The following is a 21,861-nucleotide window of genomic DNA, read 5'->3' as shown; positions in this document are numbered from 1 at the left end:
CTTTAAACACAAAGTCTGGGGTAGCCTACCCACTCATAGGCGCGCATGTTGGAGCCATAGGTTGGAGCTCAATGTTCTCTCCACTCACATAGCTGCTGGGTCAGTGTTGGGTTCAGTTCAGGTTCCAAAAGGCTAGGCTAGGCTAGGCTAGGCTAGACTAGGCTAGTCGTTTGCTGCCTCCTTGCAAACAACTCAACAAAAAAAGTCAATGGTCCTGCTGTCTTTTCCCCAGCAACACGTTACTGTGGCTCCCACAGCACTCAGGTTCCCTTGCGATGTTCTTCGGTCCCGTCTTTCTTCAGTCCCGGCCGTTAGCAGTGTGGCTAGCGGAGAAGCTCGACATAACTTAAAGTTAGCAGCTAACGGTAACTCAGTGAAAGCGATCAAAAGAATACGTCCCTCCTAAAAAACAACTGGGGTAATAACCGACAAACAAACTAATGCATAAACATTACATTATATAAAGCAGTATTCAATTATATTATATGTTACGTTTCTTATCACTAGTCTTCTTCACACTGGAACTAAACTGACTCCAGTCTCCAACCGTCATCTCCACCCCTTCGTCTACATAGCTCGCGAGTCCTAAAAGAACACATCTCAACTAGGGATGTTAACCGGTAACCGGTTAACCGGTAGTCGACTGGATGTACGGTAACCGGTTAAATTTTTTTTTACCGGTTAACCGCGCCCCCCCCCGCCCTACACACACACACGTTATTGGTGTTGTACGCTATTATATGGGCCGATATGATCACTCAATAGCCTTTCTAAAAAATATAACTGTCAGCATGAGCCGTCCCGTGGTGGAATTTATTAAGCACAACTATGCCTAGCAGCTTTTTGTTTGTGACTTTGTAGGCTACGTGAGCTATAGCCCGAGCTCTGTGTCGCATTGCATAGAAGGTCGACGTTGTAAAGCGACGTTGTAATGCGCCTAACCATTCTAATTTGGGGGCATAACTTTGTTTCACGGGTAGAAAACGACGCGCGACAGGACAGGGGGTCCATAACTGCCGTTATAGAATTTTCGATCACCGGTTAACCACCGGTTAAGGAGGCTCGGTAACCGGTAAAGATTTTTTTTAAATTTCGCCATCCCTAATCTCAACCTCAACCAAATATCAAAGTAAAAGTCCCCTACCAGGCCTAAATGATCACGGACCGGTGACCTTATCAATGCATTATTCAGCATATAGACATAAATCACAAGCAAGTGTTTCATATTAAATAATTCATACACATTTGTCTAATATTTACACTGTAATTAAAGCAGTAAAACCCTATAGGGTGCTATAGCCTACACCTGTCAAAATTCACTGTAAGGACACAATCCATGCAGTCTACTCACACTGTCAACTGTTCTATAAGTAATTTTTGATAAATATATCTACTTCATTAATAAATGCTGCATTAACAAAAGTCATGCAAACTGCTTTACTGGCTGCTGAAGGTAGATGCTTATCTCAGTGTAGGGACCAGAATGGGGCACTAGATGGCAGACTGTTTCTCCCCCATGCCATCAGCCTCCTCAACACTGGCGTTGGAGCACTGCACACTGCTTCTAGCCTACTTGTTACTGTAATATGTGCCATGTACAACTTACTCCCAGCAGGGGGCAGCACTGCACCACAGACCTGCACACACAGTTCAACAATTACAGTAAAGGAGAACAGAGGACCCCTGGCCCTGGCTAATAAATCATTCATCACTGATAAACGTTATTATGATAGGCACTTACTGTAAGCCCCCACACTATCATGGTGCTGGGTTTTATGTTGGATAGTTGAATAGTTCCCCTCCTCTTTAGCACAGAGGATCCATGATTTCCAAAGAATTTAACATTTTAATTGGTCTAACCACAGGACCCTACCACAGGAATATTTTAATCACATTACATACTGTAGATGATGACATGTGTCGCGTTCGTTTTGCGACATAACATAAAAAATAAAAAAAAACTATTTTGCTAATTTTCTCATCTTCTGTAACCTGATAGGCTACTATGATAGGCTACATAGCGGTGGAGAAATTATGTGAGGGGCAGTTCCATCCGAAAGAATGGAGCCAACATTCTGTTCTAGAAAAGCTATCAGAGCGCAAACCTAACACATAACCGCCTACTGCATCCAGACGGGAACAAGGATCACTCCCAAATTTAGTCGTTTCTTCCTAGGGTCATTTCAGACCTTCCCTGACAATTTCATCGAAATCCATCCTTAACTTTTTGAGTTATCTTGCTTACAGTAGAAACAGACAGACACACTAAACAAACAAACCCGATGAAAACATAAGCCAATTACAGTAAGCAGTATAGGTCTTGAGATTGGTCTTAACCCCTTCAGACCTGAAAAGAAAAATATCCAGCTGATTGCTATACCCATGTAGAAATAAAGTGGAAAAAATATTTTTTGCTAAATAATTTAAATAGATTTTTTAAATGTCCATTACAGTGGACACCAGGACTAAACGGGTGTAAAATGACATGAAAATTTAGGAGGGGGGGGGGGGGGGGGGGGGGAACACTAGCCTATGTTTTTAACATTGTAGTCTTGAATCAAATAATCAAACATGACTTAAACATTTAGAACGGGATGTCTGCATGTGTCTAAATGTTTTTATGAGAGCAGGTCAAAACATGCACATTAAGTCAAACAATGTATGATTGTGTTTCTTATGCCACATTCAATTTTTTTTGCCCATGCATCGCACATCATCTACATAGGAGGGCATTGCTCCAACATTGGCATATAATCAGATTACCTCTTTGGAAAGCTGGGACCCTGTAGTTAGAGACAATTAGGATAGCTGTGTGATTAAGTATGTGCGTGTGTGTGTCTGTTTATGTGCTTGTCTGCTTGTGTGTGTGTTTATGTGTGTGTGTGTGTGTGTGTGTGTGTGTGTGTGTGTGTGTGTGTGTGTTTATGTGTGTGTTTGTCTGTGTGTGTGTGTGTGTGTGTGTGTGTGTGTGTGTGTGTGTGTGTGTGTGTGTGTGTGTGTGTGTGTGTGTGTGTGTGTGTGCCTACATGGGTGCATGTATCTTTTTATGTGTGTGTAACCGTGCGTGTGCGTAGTGTACAGTCACTAAATGTACACATATATGAATTTATTGTATGGTCCCCCTTTAACCAAATTGCACAAAACTGGGCATACATTCAGAGGATACAGAACAAGGAAGTGAGAGGATATGAATTGTAATCAAAAAGAGTTTGATGGTCAGTGAAACAAAACACACACACACACACACACATTTCTACCGTACAGAAATTTATTGTCTTTGTCTGTGGCTAAAAAACATCACAGTGGATTTTAAAGCCTTCTTTCACAGAACATTGCTGATTTGGTGGCTCTCTTTGATGTAACAGTGGTTGTCTCCTTTCTTACTGCATGTGTGTGTGTGTGTGTGTGTGTGTGTGTGTGTGTGTGACTTCACTCTTCCAGACCTTCCAGACCCTCCAGCTCCCCCAGAGCATCTGTTAAACTGAAACATACATTTGCACATGTTAAGAAATCCTAGATATTGATGTTTAATACAATCTTTACCACAGTTTACATTATACTGTATATCCATTTACAGTAACCACAAGGGCTTAAGTAAGAGTTATGTATCATAATGTAGCTAAACATTGCATATTAAAACCCTTGTGTAAGCACCACTAAATAAAGTCCACTATGATCATGAAAGTGCCTTTAAGGCACTTGGGTGTTCCCATCCTGCCTTGCGCGGTGATTTCATTTGAGAAGTGGTAGGCGCTAGCCAGGCTAATAAGGCACAGTAATGAGGCAGGAGGCAGACATCTGAAACTAAGGATGGTTTCTCAAAGTGGCTGCTGTGTCACTCTGTGGGCAATGAGAGGTTAAGGATTCCTATTGGATCCCCTGCAGGAAGCATAGTGCGTCAATCACCTAAAGAATGCACCTCCTGCACATCCGTTAGAAACAACAGTCATGCAGTGAAAGACATAGGTACTGCTTTTGGTGAAGTTTTGGATTACTGTCTGTTTGAGTTTGTTTAAGTAGATTAGGTTACTTTTGGAGAGTTAAAATTGAGTCTGTTGGACTTCTTGGGGAATGAGGACAGTGAGCAGAAACAGGTGAGCCTAATACACCTCAGAAGTTCACTCACAAAAAGCTCCATCTTTGCCAAGGAGATACGGTATCTTGAGATTTTTACGGGAATGTAACAGGGATTTTGAATTATCACACCTGTTAAACTGCCACTGGGATGACAAAATTAGAAATGCAGACGTTTTCCTGAACTGACTTTTGTCCTGTGCCTCCGAGTGGATACTGTGATCTCTAGTATATGTGAAGGCGGCAGACTTCGATTTTTACTACCCCAGTGTAGCCTGGGTGTTCCCATTCTGCCTTGCGCGGTGATTTGATTCACGCTGCTATGGCAGTCTGGAAACTACCGCCCTAATTTTGCCTGAGATATGGGACCAATCACAGAACAGGGGGGGGGGGGGAGACGATGATTAGCTAGACGCATTTGATAGACATCCGTGGCGCCCAATGAACGGATCTGGGCATTTTTTGAAATACGAGAAAATGAATGTCTGGTTGCCAGACCACGTCTCATTTGAGAAGTGGTAGGCACTAGCCAGGCTAACCCCAGAGCTAACTTGCGATGCAACTTGCTATTTAAGTTAGTTAGCAAGTTAGCTCTGGGGTAGCAAAAATCAGAGTGTGAGCTCAGAGATTGCAGCTTTTTTGTAGGCGGACTTCAGAGGTCTGTGGGTGCCTCTCAACATCTCTCCTCGATCCTCGAGGGGCGTTCCCACTGATCTAGCCTATAACTAACACTGGATAGACTATCCATCATTCTTTATCTAGATCAGTGAGGATGAGGATCGAGGAAGGAAGGGAGGGTGCATAAAAGACCAAATGATATGTTGCCAGTTGACTCACTTGAACTTGGGCTTGCCCTTGCTGGGCTGTGGCTGAGAGGGCTGCTGAGAGGGCTGCTGAGGTGGAGGTGTGGTGTCTCCCCCATCCAGCAGGTGGCGGTAGGTGGCGATCTCCGCCTCCAGCTTCATCTTCATGTTGAGGAGCGCCTCGTACTCCTGGCCCTGCTGCGTGACGTTTGTCCTCAGGTGCCCCAGCTCGGCCTCCAGCTGGCGGATGAGGTCGTTGTACTTCTCCATCTCCGCGTTCGAACGCAGCTCCGTAGTCCGCAACGTGTCGTCAAGAGATGCTTTCTACAATCGTAAAAAAACACACGGATGACAATTATTGTGTCTATTCAGCTATTATTGTGTCTATCCAGCTATTCTTCCCGGGGTCCGACAGATACAGATAGGCCATTAGGTCATTAATGAACTTTTTAACTTATTTATTGTCTAGGCCTATCTGTACTGTCGGACCCCAGGAAGAATAACTGCAGATTTACGCCCCAGCTAACGGGGATTCTATAAACAATAAACAATAAATGATACTATAATGTTGTACCAGCTTTGAAGGTTCTAATGCTGACAAAAGGTTGTTGATATTTCAACAGCTAATTAAAATGCAGCCTTCCACTCTGAGAATGTTGACGGCTGGGAAGAAAAAAAGACTTTCTTTGTTTCCCCATTTACAGGGCCAATACTGTTCCCTAACAAAGCACAGTTTTTGAGAGCACATAATGAATGGACACCTACAGAAAAGTTAGAATGTCACTGACTGAAGTGTGATGGATCACAGGCTATTTCACATTTAGGAAGCTCATAGACTGTTGCATTTGATATGTTTGACATATACTGCAGTAAACCACATAGGAACTCCTCCACAATGTGCCGATCATATCCAATGTGGTTTGTGTTTGTGTTTGTGTTGTGTGTGTGTGTGTGTGTGTGTGTGTGTGTGTGTGTGTGTGTGTGTGTGTGTGTGTGTGTGTGTGTGTGTGTGTCTGAATGTGGGAAACTCACTTGTTAAATCTCTAGAGGTTCTTTTTTCACCTTTTTTCACCTTTTGTTAGAGTGACTCCCTTGTCTTCTATTGTTTTATGTGCCTCTCAGAAAAATAAAAGTGTGTAATGGGAGTGTGTGTGTGTGTGTGTGTGAGAGAGAGAGAGAGAGAGAGTGTGTGTGTGTGTGTGTGTGTGTGTGTGTGTGTGTGTGTGTGTACCAGGCTCTGTTGTGACGCCAGCTCTATCTCCAGCGTCTGTATTTGCCTCCGCTGGTCGTTCTTCTCCATCTGTGCCCCCTGTAGGGCCTCTGTGTTCTGGGTCACCTGAACCTGCACGTCGGATATCTGAGATGGAGACAGGTGACAAAGAGACACGGTGACAAAGAGTCCAGGAGAGAGGATTCAAAAGCCATTGAATATGCCAGAAGATGTTAAAATGAACACAACATTGTGAAAAGAGAGCAAACTTTGTGTGTGTGTGTGTGTGTGTGTGTGTTTGTGTTAGTGTGTACGTGCAGGTTACGTGTGTGTTTGTGTGTAAGTAAGGGTACGTGTCTGTGAGTGTGTGTGCTTGTGTTTGTGTGTCAGTGAGGGTACATGTGTGTGTGTGTGTGTGTGAGTAAGTGAGGTTGTGTGTGTGTGTGTTGTGTGTGTGAGTGTGTTTCCTATCCACCTGGTTCTCATGCCACAGCTTGAGCTCCTCAGCGTTTTTCAGAGCCATCTTCTCGTAGTTGGCCCTTATGCCCTCCATGACCTGAGAGAGGTCCTGGCCCTTGGGAGCGTCCACATCCACCTGCACGCCTGACATGGAGATCTGCCTCGTCAAGTCCGACACTTCCTGTTGGGTGTACACAAAACACAGGTGAAGATCTGAATGATATAGTGCTATAAATTCAATGTGGTTTTATTGTTGTTGTTGTATACTCCTCTTGAGATGAGGTAAGGAGAACTGGTCAGGCCAAAATACACTCCTCACAAAAAAGGTTCTTGGGGTGCTATATATAGAACCATGCTGGCTTTAAAGAACCCTTGGGGATTCCTTTGATATAATGTACTCCTCAAAATGGTTTAAAAAACATTTAGGGGTGCCATATATGAAACATGCAATATAGCATTTTTTTCTCTAAGAGTAAACTGACTCTGTATACTGAATATCTAGTGATTGTTGATGGTGTTTTGACATTTATTTCTTTATACGCTTTTTTTAAAATTAAATTCATGCTTTTACCTAAAGCCAATAGAATGGCCAATTTTCACCTATATTGTTTACATGGATGAGACACTGTGGAGACACATGGAATGAGTAGGAGAAAGGGAGGGGGTCAGGACATGACGGCAAATCAGATCTGTAATCCCCAAACCTTAGACATGCGATCGTTAGCATCTGCGCTCCACAACATAAGCTATGCAAATGCGCAAAAGCAATGTAATACTTTTATGAGGTGCTCGGACATTGAAGATAATCATGAAATGAAAGTCAACTGACACATGTTTCCCATTAAGAGGGTTTTTTTGTTTTTGAAACTGCGGTGCGTAGCGTGATGACTCACATTGTCGTGATTCTTCTGGAGGAAGGCCAGCTCCTCTCTCACGGACTCGATCTCACTCTCGATGTTCATACGGCCGAGGTTCGTGTCGTCGATCACTTTCTTCAGCCCAGCAATGTCTCCCTCCACAGACTGACGAATAGCCAGCTCAGATTCATACCTGACGCACACCAAACACACACTCAGTGTATCTATCCGCACAGTGGGAACGCATACATGTACGGAGGCACTACCTGCTCCATAAAGGACATACAGGGACAGTATACATGGTACAGTGTGTGCAAGTATACATGTACTGCACATACAACTGCTAAAAAACTAAAGAATAACTAGAATTCAAATAGATTTGGCCCCAGCCGTGGCGCAACTGGCTGGGGCACCTGCCCCGCACACCGGCGACCCGGGTTCGATTCCCGCCCCGTGGTCCTTTCCGGATCCCACCCCAGTTCTCTCTCCCTCTCCCTTCCTGTCATACTCTCTACTGTCCTGTCCAATTAAAGGCATAAAAAGCCCAAAAAAAGAATCTAAAAAAAAAGAATTCAAATAGATTCATTCATATCGCTGTACAATTTGAAAGTGCACTGCATTGCCTCTCAGACCACGTGCACGTGTCTCCTTTCCCAGCACACTGGAGACATCATGTCTGCAATTAGTGCTCACTGTACAGTATGGTCTCTGTAGGCATCCATAGCACACAAATACATACAAATGCATGGTGAGGGTTAGGTATATTTGAGTGGTGAGAAACTCACTTGACTCTGAAGTCATCCGTAGCAAGCCTGGCATTGTCTATCTGCAGCACCAGCCGAGCGTTATCCACAGTCATGTCAAACACCTACACAACACAACACAGTTATCCACACTCCACAGTCATATCACAGTCATATCACCTACACAACACAACACATAGCAACACAGTCATATCAAACAACTACACAACACACACAGTCATATCAAACACCTACACAACACACAGTCATATCAAACACCTAACAGTCATGTCAAACACCTACACAACACAGTTATATCAACACAATGTTAGCATACTACGCTTTCATTTAGGCATAATACATATACCGTAGATGACACATACATATATACATAAACATACATATATCAATCATGATAAATCAGAAATGTTGTGTGGTTTACTTAGCATATTTCAGTAAGCCATACTTGATCTAATTCACAATTAGTTATTCATAACTAATTATATAAGTTACCTTTTTCTTATAATATTTCAAATAATTACAGCTTTGGAATGATTTCGAGTCGCTGTGTGTGAAACCAAACAAATTTAATTTGAAAAAATGTTTATGATCACTTTATAAACTTTAGAAAAGATTTCTGCTCTGAAAAACTCTTATTCTTTAATGAGAAGGGTATGTTTTCTAAGTCCACCACAACAGGACATTACTTTATATCCAAACCTACTGAAAAGTAACAAAGGAAAGAGTTGCATAACTTTGAAAACAGCACAACTTTAAAACTGGTTTCCAGAAGTTCCTCTCAGAGATCAGATGACCAGCTGCGTGTGTGTGTGTGTGTGTGTGTGTGTGTGTGTGTGTGTGTGTGTGTGTGTGTGTGTGTGCGTGTGTGCGTGTGTGTTCCACATCTGTTTGGCATTACTTCCCTTAGTCAGAACTTCTGTATTAAACAGACCTGGCAACGCAGCAAATGTTTGAGGAGCATTTTAGGAACAAAAACGTTGTTTGTGTCTCTGTCACCATGGATGCTCAACCGAGCGACGAGGAAACTGACACATTTGTGAAAAGATAAGGAGGCAAATGAGAGAAGAGAGGAAGAGAGAGACTACAGGGAAGTACACAAAGGGGGAGCAATGCCTGCCACACCCTACATTCACCATAGAGGAAATGTGATAGTTCAGTTAGTCTAGCCGTAGGGGGAATAACCATGCCAGTCTTAGAGACACTCTGCAGTCCCCTGCTACACCCACATCATATAATTAAACAATTCACAAGGTAGTCATTTCTTTTTTGGTCGTTTTTTTTTACAATAGAAAATAACAGAATAACAGCGTTTTTTGCTGCATTATGATTGGGACTGAATGTTCATAATGTCATGTTAAAGTGTGGGGAGTTTTTTGGGGGTTTGAGATTTGGTAGGACACCATGTGCGCTCATGCCCAATGCTGCCGCCCCGTGAGAGAGTCTTTCCCTCTTGCTTCCCACTATTTGTGCATAGTCACACACGCACACACACACACACACACACACACACACACACCAAAGCAGTCATATTATATACATACACACACATACACAAACACTGAAACCGTCCTGTTATATATGCACACAAAGTACAAACAGACATTAAGGAATGTATACACAGACAAACATACCCCCCCCCCCCCACACACACACACTCCCACACACACACATCTCCGCACCTGTCTCCTGAGGTCGTCCAGGATGGCGTTGTAGCGGCTGTAGTCCCTCATCTCCGGGCCGCTCTTCTCCAGCACCTCTCGTATCTGGGCCTCCAGCTTGCCGTTGGCCTGCTCCAGGCTGCGCACCTTCTCCAGGTAGGTGGCCAGGCGGTCGTTCAGGTTCTGCATCTGGCCCTTCTCGTTGCCCTGGAGGGAGGTCGACATCCCCCCGGCCCCCCCTGGAGCCGAGCTCCGCTGGGTGTAGGCCGAGGAGGCCTTGATCCCCCCGCCAGGGGCCCCCGAGCGGAGGCTGGAGGAGGACGAGGAGGAGATCCGAGCGCCGAAGCCCCCCGCGCCTCCGTAGACGCTGGTGGCCCGGTACGCCGGAGCTGAGTGCCCGTAGGACATGCGGTCGGACCTGTAGCTCATGGTGGCGGCGGTGGCTGAGCAGTGGACAGAATGCGTGAGGAGAGAGAGAGAGAGAGAGGGAGGGACTGCAGAGGGTCACTCCAGAGCTGGGCTGCAGAGAGTAAGAGCAGTGCACGGGAAGGGCAGGGGTTTTATAGCCGGAGAATTCCCTCCCCACACCCACTTCTCGTCTGCTCTCTCTCTCTCTCTCTCTCTCTCGCTTTCCCTCAGTCTCCTCCCCTCCCTCTCTCTCTGTCTCTCTTCCGCCAAAATACTCACAAACTGCCCCGTTGCCAAGACAACAACTACCCAGAGTCTCAGAGTTTGGGGTCTCCCCCTCCTGAAATCCCAGAGTGCCTCTCAGGGCCCATTCCTGTCTCAGCTCTCTGGAGGGGTTTCGGAAAGTTACTGGTGCTCTACAAACTCCATAACCTCATAGGCTTGACACAGCAAGAAGAGGTAGCCAGAGACAATGTGTGTTTTAAAAACTTTATAAGTACTTTCTCTGCAGAGTGCAGGTTTACGTAATACAATTATAAATAACACATCACAAACACATTGTTCTTTTGGTGTGGACCTTAATTATTGTTTATTCCTTTGAATTCTATTTTGTTTTTTTTTCTTCAAAATTTCCAATTGCACTGAGGTTAGCCACTGAGTCTACCATTTGCTTGCACGCACACGCACACACACTCACACGCACACACAGTTAGTGACTCATACCCCTTGTGCTCATAGGCTTTGTGAAAGTAGTACTGAGTGGGTCTGTACAGACACACACACATGCAATCAAACTCACACTTTACCGGCTGTACCCACATCCCCACTGTTTGCAAACCTCACAGAGCGCTCACAAATATCACATGCTCTTTATAACGTCTCCCCCATAAAACATAGTCCACACTGTATACTGTAAACAAACACCACCCTCACAACCAGTCTCATATCAGGTTTTCATCATTAGGTTTTCATCACAGAATTCACCCACAGCTGTCACACTTCCTGTGGCATAACCATGGTAACGCCTAACAGCCTTATTGTAAACACTGCCTGTCAAATTGCATGTTGGGGGTGTAGTACTTCTCAATAAATGTTTGCAAATTACAAGAATGATTGAATTTAAGTTAACAAGAACACATTTAAATTTTTAAATAACACCAAATTGTTTTGAATGACAAATAATAAAAAAAACAATGTAAAGAGAAAATAACACACATAATGTAGTCTTAAAGCATTCCAGGGAGGCCACTGTTGGCTCCTCCCACCCATCTAACCGTCCTTACAGACTGACCTTCGACCCCTATGCCCCCTATCTCCATGGTCATCATACCATTACGTCACAACCAGCCTTCTTACTAAATAAAACAGAACCTCACAATACTGAAATAAGGCACTGTCCAGTAATGTGATATGGATTCCACAGATACTCACTTAAAAAGCATCACCATCTCAGTATACCCACTTAAAATAGGCAAAGATACATATTAACATTTGTGATTTATCACAGTATACCCACTACAGCTAACTACTATCACAGTACATCCACAGCTAACTACTACACCACTGGCACTGTCAGTCCCGCTGCACCCAGTTATTGAGACTTTAGAACCTAAAAAGCTGCACAGCTATTCTTTTTGCTTTGTTCAAAGAGCAAGTTAACCTTGCATGCCTCTAATACTGTAATACATTGTGTCAGTATACATTTCTTGAAGCTTGAATCTTGTCATGGAGTCTGCTTTGGATCTGGATTCTTCTCAACAGATAAGCAGCACAGCGAGGTAACTGCAGAACTGTCCAGAGGAGTGAGGGAAAACTCAGGAGAACAGAGAGAGGGAAGAGAACTAACTGGGCAGAAAGAGCCATTTTTTCCACACCACAGGAATTCCAGCCGCCTTCCCCCACTTCAACATCAGAGCAGTGATGTCAGCTGAAGAATTGGCTGTCTGTTTGGGGCGAGCTGTTTGGAGAGGATAGATGTCTGTTTGTGTATTGAGATGTAGTACAAGGAGGATTATACTAAACACACATTGGATGCATTTTTGTTTTTACTTTTTGTACTTTTAAGATAATCTTTAATTTAATCAATCTATATACAGTACTCAGCATATAGTTGGAAATACAGTTTCAGGATATAGATTTAGATAAAGTAATAACACTGAGTGTCACTTATATGTTCTACAGTTCCACTGCGCAAACATGAGGCGAGTTGATCATTCCCAGCTGAATCGCTGGGTTTGGACAGTGGAATTACTTAATTGTTTTTAGCAAAGTCATGAAAATGAGAGCAAGGCAGTATTATGCGTCGCCTTTCCTTACAGATTATTTATTCTTTTAAAGTTATGGCCTAGTATTTTGCATTTTCCAGCAATACAACAGTGTTTGGGCTTTCTGAAATGAGGACAGATGTAAGTGATTTCCTCATGCTTCATCTCGTAAACCATTAAACAGGAACAGGTCAGTTATAAACTGTAACATGCAATGAGCATGGGCAGCTATTGTTCTTGAGCTCAAAGACAAGTCAACTCCTCCTTCAAGATGCCTCAAGAAAGCTGTTACTGGTTAAACCTTTAACTTTTTGTTCCTTTTTTCTTCCCTGTCTTTTGACTTGCACTTCTACAGTACAGTTGGGGTTCAAGGGAAAGACAATAAACACTAGTAGAGGGGAAAAAACGAAATCAAAATGGAGGAAAACGAATACTTGTGTTGCATGTCACACATGAGTCACACATCCTTTTTCTTTTTTCCCCCAGTTGTGAACATTCCTGTCACATAATTTGATGATTCCCTCATGACCATATTACAGTTCCCAGCTCCATGAGGAAGACGAGAATAAACATTGACTGTTCTCCATACATATTTTCATAAATGTCCTTATGAAGTGATAAAGTATGAAAGAGTTGGCAATGAAACAGCTCACTGATTTATGTGGGCAGTCACACAACAACTACGGCTCTCATGGGACTTGGACACTGGGCTAGTACTTCCAACAATCTTATCAGAGACCAGGAGGCAAGGGTGCCTGGGGCATTAGTGTCTGAGACTGGGGTATAGGAGGCCAGGGAGGTGGTAAGTGCAAAACTGGGGTGTAGCCGGCGCAGAGAACAGGAAACAGTCACAGTTCAGGAAATGAGTGATGGCGGTGGGAGGCCAAGAAGGATGTAGGAGTTAATGTGAAATCTGAACCAAAGTGAGTGAAATTTTGGAAGAGGAATAGGAAAAGGAGGGAATCCTGATGACAGTCACAAATGGTGATTAAATGTGCTGATTTGCAAAGTATTGCTTCTGAATGTGTGTATACTTCAGTCTTTGGATCTTCACTGTTTTATATTCTTAATGTCAATAAAATAGGCAATCTAGCTACACGACCACCACCCATGGCCAAAGCAATTGTTAACACTAGAAAAGCACTCAGAGAGCGCAGACCTCAGCCAAGTGAAAACATATCCGCATAACAGCCCAAAATGACAGGCCCAACGCAGAGAGATACAGAAAAGGCAGAATGGGTGGGACAAAATGAGAAGAGAGAACATGTTTTATTCTTCGGACCTAATTTCCACGCACTGGGATAAGGTAGTATGGGCTACCCTGAGGCAACCCCCGTTCTGTAAAGAGTGACTTTTTAAAGATATCTAGGCCTAGAAATTGCACATGTTGGAATTTTGTCTCCATACTGAACCATAATGCATGCGTGTGTGTGTGTGTGTGTGTGTGTGTGTGTGTGTGTGTGTAGTGGCCAAGATTATTCAATAGAGTTTGTTCAGAATAGTACTGCTTCGGTTAGGCATTGGTGACATGCCATTTTGCGCCATTTTGATTCAAGAATCAAACCTAGAAAGAGTGTTCATGTGTGTAGCTTACAGTGTTCATGTGCAGGTCCAGGCCTTGAGACTGATGCCTGATGCTAGGGTGATTGAGTCTTCAATTATCCTGTAGGCTTAACTGATGCATCATTTGTTGTTGCAGTGCAGCTCCCAAACCATGCCCAGCTGTTAACCCTGCTGAAAGCCTGTTATGTTCTGTACAGCCTACTCATGCAAAAGCTTTTGAGATGTGCAGTCACACAATGGGGTGTACACTTACTGTACTTACAGTAAATGTACTGCACTGTAATCCATTAATACCTCATTCTGACAACAATTGACATCACTCCATGTGGGTGAGGGCAGTGTGCAGTGCTGGTGGCATCTTCTGAATATCTGTTTTTTTTGTTTTCTGTAAGCAAATGCATAGGTCCTGATAGCATCAAGTGTTTTACATGTCTCTCATAATCAGTCAAATGTGCAATAAGGTCCATGAATATTTCCAGCTGATGTATCAGTGCTAGCCTCAGTAGCCTGGTCCTAGACTCAGGAACCAGGATCAGTGCAGTGCGGGGGTCAAATATTCTCGCAGATGAGACAGGAGGAAAACTAGGTTGGAGAAACCGCGAGATTTGGTGGGTTTACACTTCTCGTTGACCACACAGGAAGTATTTCTGCTCTGCATGTGAGGCGGTGTTCATTCTACCAAGAAGATTTCGAACAAGTAGCAAGGTTAGTAGGCTCGCTTTTTGTGCTAATTGTGGATCAAGTCTGTCTCATCAACCATGCACAATTTCGTCGATACCTTGTGAGGAGCGTGAATAGCGAACAGCTATTGCTGTTTACGTCCTGCAGCTGACCTACTTATGACATGGCTACGTCGTCAACACTAGATACATCGCTAGCCCATGACTGAAACAAAGATGTGTAGCAGCTATTGTCGTATGCTCTTATTCAATCTCAGTGCAACTGTATCATGGACCATGAGTTCAAAGTAGTTACCTTTTTAATGGCTGTTGTAACTGTGATAAATGTAACGTTAGCTATCTAACATTAGCTAAACATGCTATCAGCTAAAAACGCAGCTAATGTTCTCTGCTGCCTAGTAAAATATAACTTAACGATTAAATAGCGATTGATGTGTAACGTGACTTAAATTGTCCTAATTTTAATGGACTTTCGTAAAGCACTTTGCAAATCGGTCAACTTTCTGACTGTAACATGAACTTTAACATATCTTGACTAGCTTTTGTTAGCAAGCTATGGCGTAATCTGTGTGCCTTCATCCCTTGCGTGAGTGCATAGGAAAAACGAAAATAAAAACGGCAAATCGTGTGTAAAAACTTGAAGTAGCCTACGCCATCTGAATACATAGCGATTTGTCATGTGAAGTCGAGTTCAAGAACTCCGACCTAGCGTTACTTGCAGATGGACAAAGCCACAATGACGCCATGCCAACACGTTACTGAATACAATGTAAACAACGGTATCAGGCGGGGATCGCATAGGCCAGTGGCAAGCGACAGATTTCGTATTATTCTCTATGGCTCAGTAACGCCAGTGTATTCAGTTGTCAACAGGAAACATGCCGCTTGCTGCTGGTTGGTAGAATATAGAATACATACTTTTTTGATCCCGTGAGGGAAATTCAGTTCTCTGCATTTAACTCAATTTAACCGAATTAGTGAACACACACAGCACACAGTGAGGTGAATCACACACAGAGCAGTGAGCTGCCTGCCCAACCAGCAGCGCTCGGGGAGCAGTGAGGGGTTAGGTGCCTTGCTCAAGGGCACTTCAGCCGTGGACTGGTCGGGGATCGAACCGGCAACCCTCCGGTTACAAGCCCGAAGCCCTGACCAGTAGGCCACGGCTGTGGGATCCCCGCTTTATGACTTTACCGTTGCATTACGCCTACCACTGACACTATCATCCCTGCCTTAATGTACCGCGTAGTGTGGATTACTCTTGGCAGGTTTTAAACTTACCCTCTCTCCCTCCCACACAGAATGGAGAAAACAGGACATCCTGCAAAGAAGTTCAAGAATGCCTCTGGTGCTCCGATTAAGGTAATGCCCATGTCCTGCTGCAGCTGCGGCCCTTGATTTGGATTTTAAACGCGTAGCCTAGTTTGCCATGGAGTGGCAATCTAAATTCACAAAACTATCAGAACATCAGCCGTTTTCCACTGCTGGTATTTCAGCAGACTGATGTGACACAGTAGGTTGTCACACTGACTCTGAAACTAGCGTTGATGGATATCATTTTCACCCACATGTTGGTTATAAATGGCAGTACTCTCAGGCAGTACAGTTAATCTGCAGAAGCTCAGTAGCTGGATAGGGTCAAGTCAGTCACACGATCAAGTCAGTCATCAGTCTTCAGTCAACTCTTGGTCTCAGTTACCAGTATTCAGAGAGTTCCCATGGAAGACCAAGGAGTATCGGGGAGGATTTTTCCTCCTCTGCGTTAGTAGCTCAACCAGCAGACAATGTGGGCTTTTGCCATAGGCCATAGGCCATGTCATTTTGTAATTAATGACCATGGTCTGGCAGTCAGAGTGGCTGGTTGTCCTACTCGATGGAGACCTGGTTCTCCTTAGCCCTTACTTCTCAAGTCTAAGGGCGTCCTCTTGCTGCTGTATTCTCCGCTGGTCTTTGTGCCTCTGGGTACAGGGAACTAAAGACTGGTAAGTTCTTATGTGACCCCATAGAGGGCACTCTACCATTTTGTATCAGCTTTCTACTCAAGATTTCAAAATCCTTTTTTTTTTAAAAAAATATATATTGACCAATTATTTTGTGTTTGGCACTAGGTGTGTGTCATACACAGACCATTGGTTGAGATTTGCTCCATGTGTACCAGTGGCTCCCAGTGGGAGCGTGGCTCTTTCTCTACATCAGAGGAGAGAGCGGAGGTGACAAGGTTCTCGTCCTTCCATCTCTGTGTGTCTAACGCCTGTGTGTCTGTATGTGTGTCTCTCTTCGACCTTTTGGGTGACTGACAGAAACGCCAGCAACGCTTCAGTTCGGAGATAGGTAAGTGCTGTCCTGTCCTCGGAACACAGCCGTGCTTCTGAAGGGCAAACTAACTGACCTTTCTTACCCTCTGGTGACCTTCAGTTGAGGTCATCAGAGCAGTCCCTATACCCCCCTGCACAGTCTTTCTCAAAGGTTACTGTGCCAATCTGGGGGGGGTCATGTCTGAGGGAGCCTTGGTCTGGACTTGGGGGCTGGGAGCTGGCTGGATCTGTAGGCGGAGTTGTGGGTGTTACTGACAAGACTGATGCCATGCTCTGGGTGCCATTCGAGTGACGGGAAGCAAGTTGTGCTGGTAACAGACCGTTGGCATTGTCAGTCTATGGGTGAGATGCAGCGCTAGGCCCCTGATGATCAGGCATCTGTTGTGCTTGGCACTTAAAGCGTAGCGTAGCTCTGAAGGCTTGCCCCTACCCTGTACACCACTGCCTTTTTCAATGGTGTTGTGGTATCCGTAATGGTCATCGGTCAGCCTCTTGGTAGGGGAATGCAGGCAGACAACCTTCTCGTTTCTTGTTTACATGCATCAAGTGGGGTGGTTACTATAGCAACCTTTGCTGAACCACTATCTCCGCAACATCATTTTCCTCAGCACAGTAGCTTTGTGCAACTTAAATGTCCCACTCGATGCCTTAACAGACATGCTAGCGACAGACGCTAACACCCGTGGGTTTTAGCCTCCTTGCTAGCGCACCTGCCCTTCCAGTCTGGGGTGCTGCAAGTGCGAGGTCGAGCCTGGCCAGGCGCATTCGAAGCACACCGCAGGTTACAACCGCAAGGAGCTGTGCCTGTCAGCCATGTCCAAATTTGTGGTTTTGGCCATATGTACTATTGGGGACTTTGGACCTCAAACTAAGTTCTCCACAGAGATCCACAGGGAGTTGTAAGCAGGTTGACTTACCACAAGTGGGCTCCTCCTTTGCTGATATGAAATGCCCAGATTTGCAAATGAGTTCCCTTTGATATACATGAAGCACTCAAGGGCAATCTACACAGGAGCCTAGAAAGCACTGTGCAAGTGCACAAATCCATTTGTTCCTCAAACAAAGTGTCTATCAAATGCTATTTATTTGTAGGGCATTGATCAATCTGTTCATTCACTCGCCACCCAGTAACAGCAGTTCACTGTCAGGGTGGGACTTCTCCCATTCTTAGACTGTGTGCATGTCCTGAGAGGCGCTTGTAGGCACTTGCATGGGCGGAAAGACTCGGTGACCAGAAGAGTATCCTCTTCATAGGCCAACCATGTCCATCATAAACAAAGTGTTTTCTCCCTCAAAGCCTTACACCGCGTTCACACTGTCTATGTCCGTCGACGGATCTTGGAATGCCTGGCTGCCGTATGTATATTTGCATACACGCTATCTGATTGGCTGACGGATCCGTCGCTGCCTGAAAAGTTGAACATTTCTCAACTTTTTTGACGGGCGGCAGCGGAGCTGAAGGAACGGACGGACCCACAATTCAGTTCGAGTCCGCCCCATGCAAACTCCATGAAATCCGTTGACGGACGTGGACAGTGTGAACGCGGTGTTACACTTCTGAGGTTCTGAGTGAGTAACTGAGCAAGATGCACCCAATGTGTGTGTGCATTTTCTTATGTCTAGCCATGTCTAGTTCCGTGCCCAATGTGTGTGCATTTTCCTATGTCTAGCCATGTCTAGTTCCGTGCCCAATGTGTGTGCATTTTCTTATGTCTAGCCATGTCTAGTTCCCGTTTTGAAACGGAGTATTTCCCCCACAGTCCAGGCCAGCTGAAGGTTTCCCTCGGCTCAGATCCAAGCCCATAGACGTAACATGGTGGTGCCCTCTCTTCTGGCTAGCGCCTCTCAGCTGTCATTGAGGGCTCTTTGATCAGAATGCATTATGTAGCGTTACGAAAATAACGCTATCCCAAGATATCACTTCAGTGTGAGTGTGTGTGTGTGTGAGAGTCGGAGTGTCAGAGAGAGATTGATTAGAGAATGATTTTCAAGCATGCAATGGCTAATTTTGTGTTTATGCACAATTGTGACCGTCTGCAGTGTTCACCGCCAAGAATGGCAGCATCCAGACCATTCCCTCTCTGCAGAAGAAGCTGGCTGACGTGACCGGAGAAGTCATTGTTGGTGAGTCCACATTCCACCGTTCAGTTCACAGTGAACGTCAGTGTTCCTGTTATGATCGGAATATTGAGGTATCCTGGTTTTGCGTTTGTGTACGCATCGCATGTTATTCCAATTTCAGAACTGTTGATAAGCCCTTATTCTGGGTTTGAGAAATCATTTGAGAAAAGCTATGCTAGCTAGAGTACTCTGAAGAAACCATGCACCATATCCAGGTTTCTCATGCAAACGTGCGCATCTGTTCTGATAATTGTTCGTAACCGATAAACCACTATACTAATATACTGCTATACTAATATGTATTTATTTATTGATTGATTGATTTGTTTCTTCATGGATTTATTTAGCCAAGGGGGCGAAATATTGAGACTAGTAATAAAGATAGATAAAACCTCATCTACAAAAAAAAAGCAGTATGTACAATGATCTTAGTTTCCAGCTCTTGATCTGTGTTCTCTCTCTCTCTCTTGTGTGTGTGTGTGTGTGTGTGTGTGTGTGTAGGTATGCAGTATGTGTGGGAATACAGGAGCCCCAGTAAGTCTGTGCCTCCCCACTACCAGTGCCGCCTGTGTAAGGTGGCGAAGCTTCAGTCCGAAATGCTGCGGCACATCCAGGGATGGAAACACTTCTTCAAATACCTGGTGAGCGCCTGCAATGGCAGACAGCAGGCACAGTGTAAACTATGCTAAGAGTTTAGATGACCTTGTCTCAGAGTGTCAGCTTCAGCATTCAGTACATTATCAAGATTACAAGGAAAGGCCCATGCTGTGGCCTCACTCAAAACTGTGGTGCAAATAGGACCACAATTGTAGTATTGGTGTGGGGGAAGGCCACTGAGAACCATCCCAGGCAAGGGAAAGAGTTTCATTGTCATACTGGCCAACAATAAGGTTGCCAAACCTGTTTGCTGTAGAAGCCTAATTCATTTACATTTGGAGTGTAGGAGGTATTTTGAGACAATAATATTATATATTGCGACAGTTTGAGAAGCTCTTTGTTCAGTCGGAGTGTGTTTCAGGCGCTTAATCACTGAAGTAAAGCCTCATCAACCAAAGGAACATCAACAACTTTTTCCTATGATCGGCCATATGTTTTTCTAAGTTAACAGAGTAATTGTCACTCCTCCTTGGGAGTGTGTTGCAATGCTCACACATCCATTCAGTCTAGTTGTTGTCGTCCACTAAAGCTGTATGGTCACCCGCCTTTAGAAGCAGCACCACGGCGACAAAGTGACCTGCACGGAAGAAGAAGCCTCAAACGATCGAGACGTCAGGAAGACGGTCAGGGATGTAGCCCAAGAGGTGGAGAAGACCGAGGGACGGGGCAAAATTAGGGTAATGCGCACACACACACACACACACACACAAACACAAACACACACTCTCACACACACACACACACACACACACACTCACACTCTCACACACACTCTGCTGGTCTGATGACCTCTGCTTTCTTCTGTTATACGTTTTTTTTGCGGCCATTTCTGGTTTGGGACAACTCGCAAAAAACGCAAACAAACACTAAAACATGACCAAATATTGAGAAAAGTGAAATAGAGCATTATGAGCATTTTATTCCAATATGTAGTTTAATGTTTTACATTAGGCCCAATATTCCAATGTGTGGGTTAATATCTGCCTTTCTCACTAGTTGGACATGTGGTACAAAACTTCAGGATTCATCGAAGAGTCTCAGACAGAGTCAGTAGTCAGAGTTCTCAGAGAGCTTTATTCTCGGTACCGAAGGCCTACACCGCGTGGCTGTCAGACGCACAATGATGATGTCTAACGATACATTGCATAGTTACACTTCTACAGTCTTGACAGGTCACCTCTCCATCTGTGGCATGTCACTCAGTTGACGAGCACATCAGCGTTTTAGCACACAAGGTTGTATCCCAAACGATTTGACATAATATGTAGCATGCCTTCTGGTCTGACCTGATCCCTCTATTGAGGAGGTGCTGGCCTTCTCCAGAGAGAGTGACCACTCCCTCTCGGGCCCACACTATCTCAACAGAAACCGCGTGAATCTCCAAACACCCCAGAAAGACATTCCACAGGTGCTAAACTCAAATCATCCCCTCAGTTACCGTCTACTAGTACATTTCCGTGAATAACCTACTCACAAACTAGACCCTTTATTCAGCCAAGACCAGAAGAGTAGATGACAAATATAGACAAATATAGATGACACGCATATATGGCTCTGAACACACACGTGCGCGCACACACACAATTTCACTTCACTGACACAAAAAGAATGATTCTACGTAATGAGACCCTGTATGATATTGTACTGTTCTTCTAAACATGGATAATGTAAGGTGCCAAGGTTGATGTCACTTATTGTTTTGACTGGATGTCTCCTGCCACTGTTACTGTTACTGTAGGGGTTATCTAACCTTGGCTGTGGGGTACTTAAACCCTGGGTAGTTCTGTGTCAAGTCAGAGACGCGTATTCTGGAGTACACTACTCTGCATCTCGATTATACTTTGACGCGACTAGATCTTGTCTCACTTTGGTAATATGCAAAAATTTTACCAGCACTATTCCGCCATTTCAGTTGGGTAGTTTCTCGATGATCGAGCTGGTAGTTTGTAAGCGTGCTCGCTCATTCCAGCGGTCCTCAACTTTAGACTGTAATGGTTTTGATGCTCTGTCTCTCATCTCAATGTCTAT

General features: G+C 44.4%; 2 protein-coding genes and 1 long non-coding RNA gene across 3 annotated transcripts in view; 1 reads left to right on the top strand and 2 right to left on the bottom strand.

Annotated features, from left to right (window-relative positions):
- The window catches only part of LOC134092464 (uncharacterized), a 31,566-nt gene extending 30,427 nt beyond the window's left edge, over nt 1-1,139 (bottom strand). The window contains exons 1-2 of the long non-coding RNA XR_009940234.1: nt 1,113-1,139; nt 30-599 (exon numbers count right to left, since the gene is read on the bottom strand). This is a non-coding gene — a long non-coding RNA (uncharacterized LOC134092464). The remainder of the gene's footprint in view (nt 1-29; nt 600-1,112) is intronic.
- Nucleotides 1,140-3,246: 2,107 nt separating this feature from the next.
- LOC134092460 (keratin, type I cytoskeletal 18-like) lies at nt 3,247-10,346 on the bottom strand. Its single transcript, XM_062545333.1, has 7 exons — nt 9,847-10,346; nt 8,189-8,271; nt 7,440-7,596; nt 6,563-6,727; nt 6,109-6,234; nt 4,912-5,201; nt 3,247-3,481 (listed from the first exon to the last, which is right to left on the bottom strand). The coding sequence occupies exons 1-7, from the start codon at nt 10,252-10,254 to the stop codon at nt 3,430-3,432; spliced, it is 1,281 nt and encodes a 426-aa protein (XP_062401317.1). The 5' UTR covers nt 10,255-10,346; the 3' UTR covers nt 3,247-3,429.
- Nucleotides 10,347-14,659: 4,313 nt separating this feature from the next.
- Nucleotides 14,660-21,861, top strand: part of si:ch211-197h24.6 (uncharacterized) — a 12,572-nt gene continuing 5,370 nt past the window's right edge. The window contains exons 1-6 of the mRNA XM_062545334.1: nt 14,660-14,765; nt 16,042-16,102; nt 17,041-17,071; nt 19,096-19,179; nt 19,678-19,817; nt 20,385-20,510. Coding sequence (XP_062401318.1) covers nt 16,043-16,102; nt 17,041-17,071; nt 19,096-19,179; nt 19,678-19,817; nt 20,385-20,510 — 441 coding nt within the window. The 5' untranslated portion in view covers nt 14,660-14,765; nt 16,042. The remainder of the gene's footprint in view (nt 14,766-16,041; nt 16,103-17,040; nt 17,072-19,095; nt 19,180-19,677; nt 19,818-20,384; nt 20,511-21,861) is intronic.

This window comes from Sardina pilchardus, chromosome 9 (genome assembly GCF_963854185.1).
Source record: "Sardina pilchardus chromosome 9, fSarPil1.1, whole genome shotgun sequence".
NCBI lineage: Eukaryota > Metazoa > Chordata > Actinopteri > Clupeiformes > Clupeidae > Sardina > Sardina pilchardus.
This window is presented reverse-complemented; position numbering and strand designations above follow the sequence as displayed.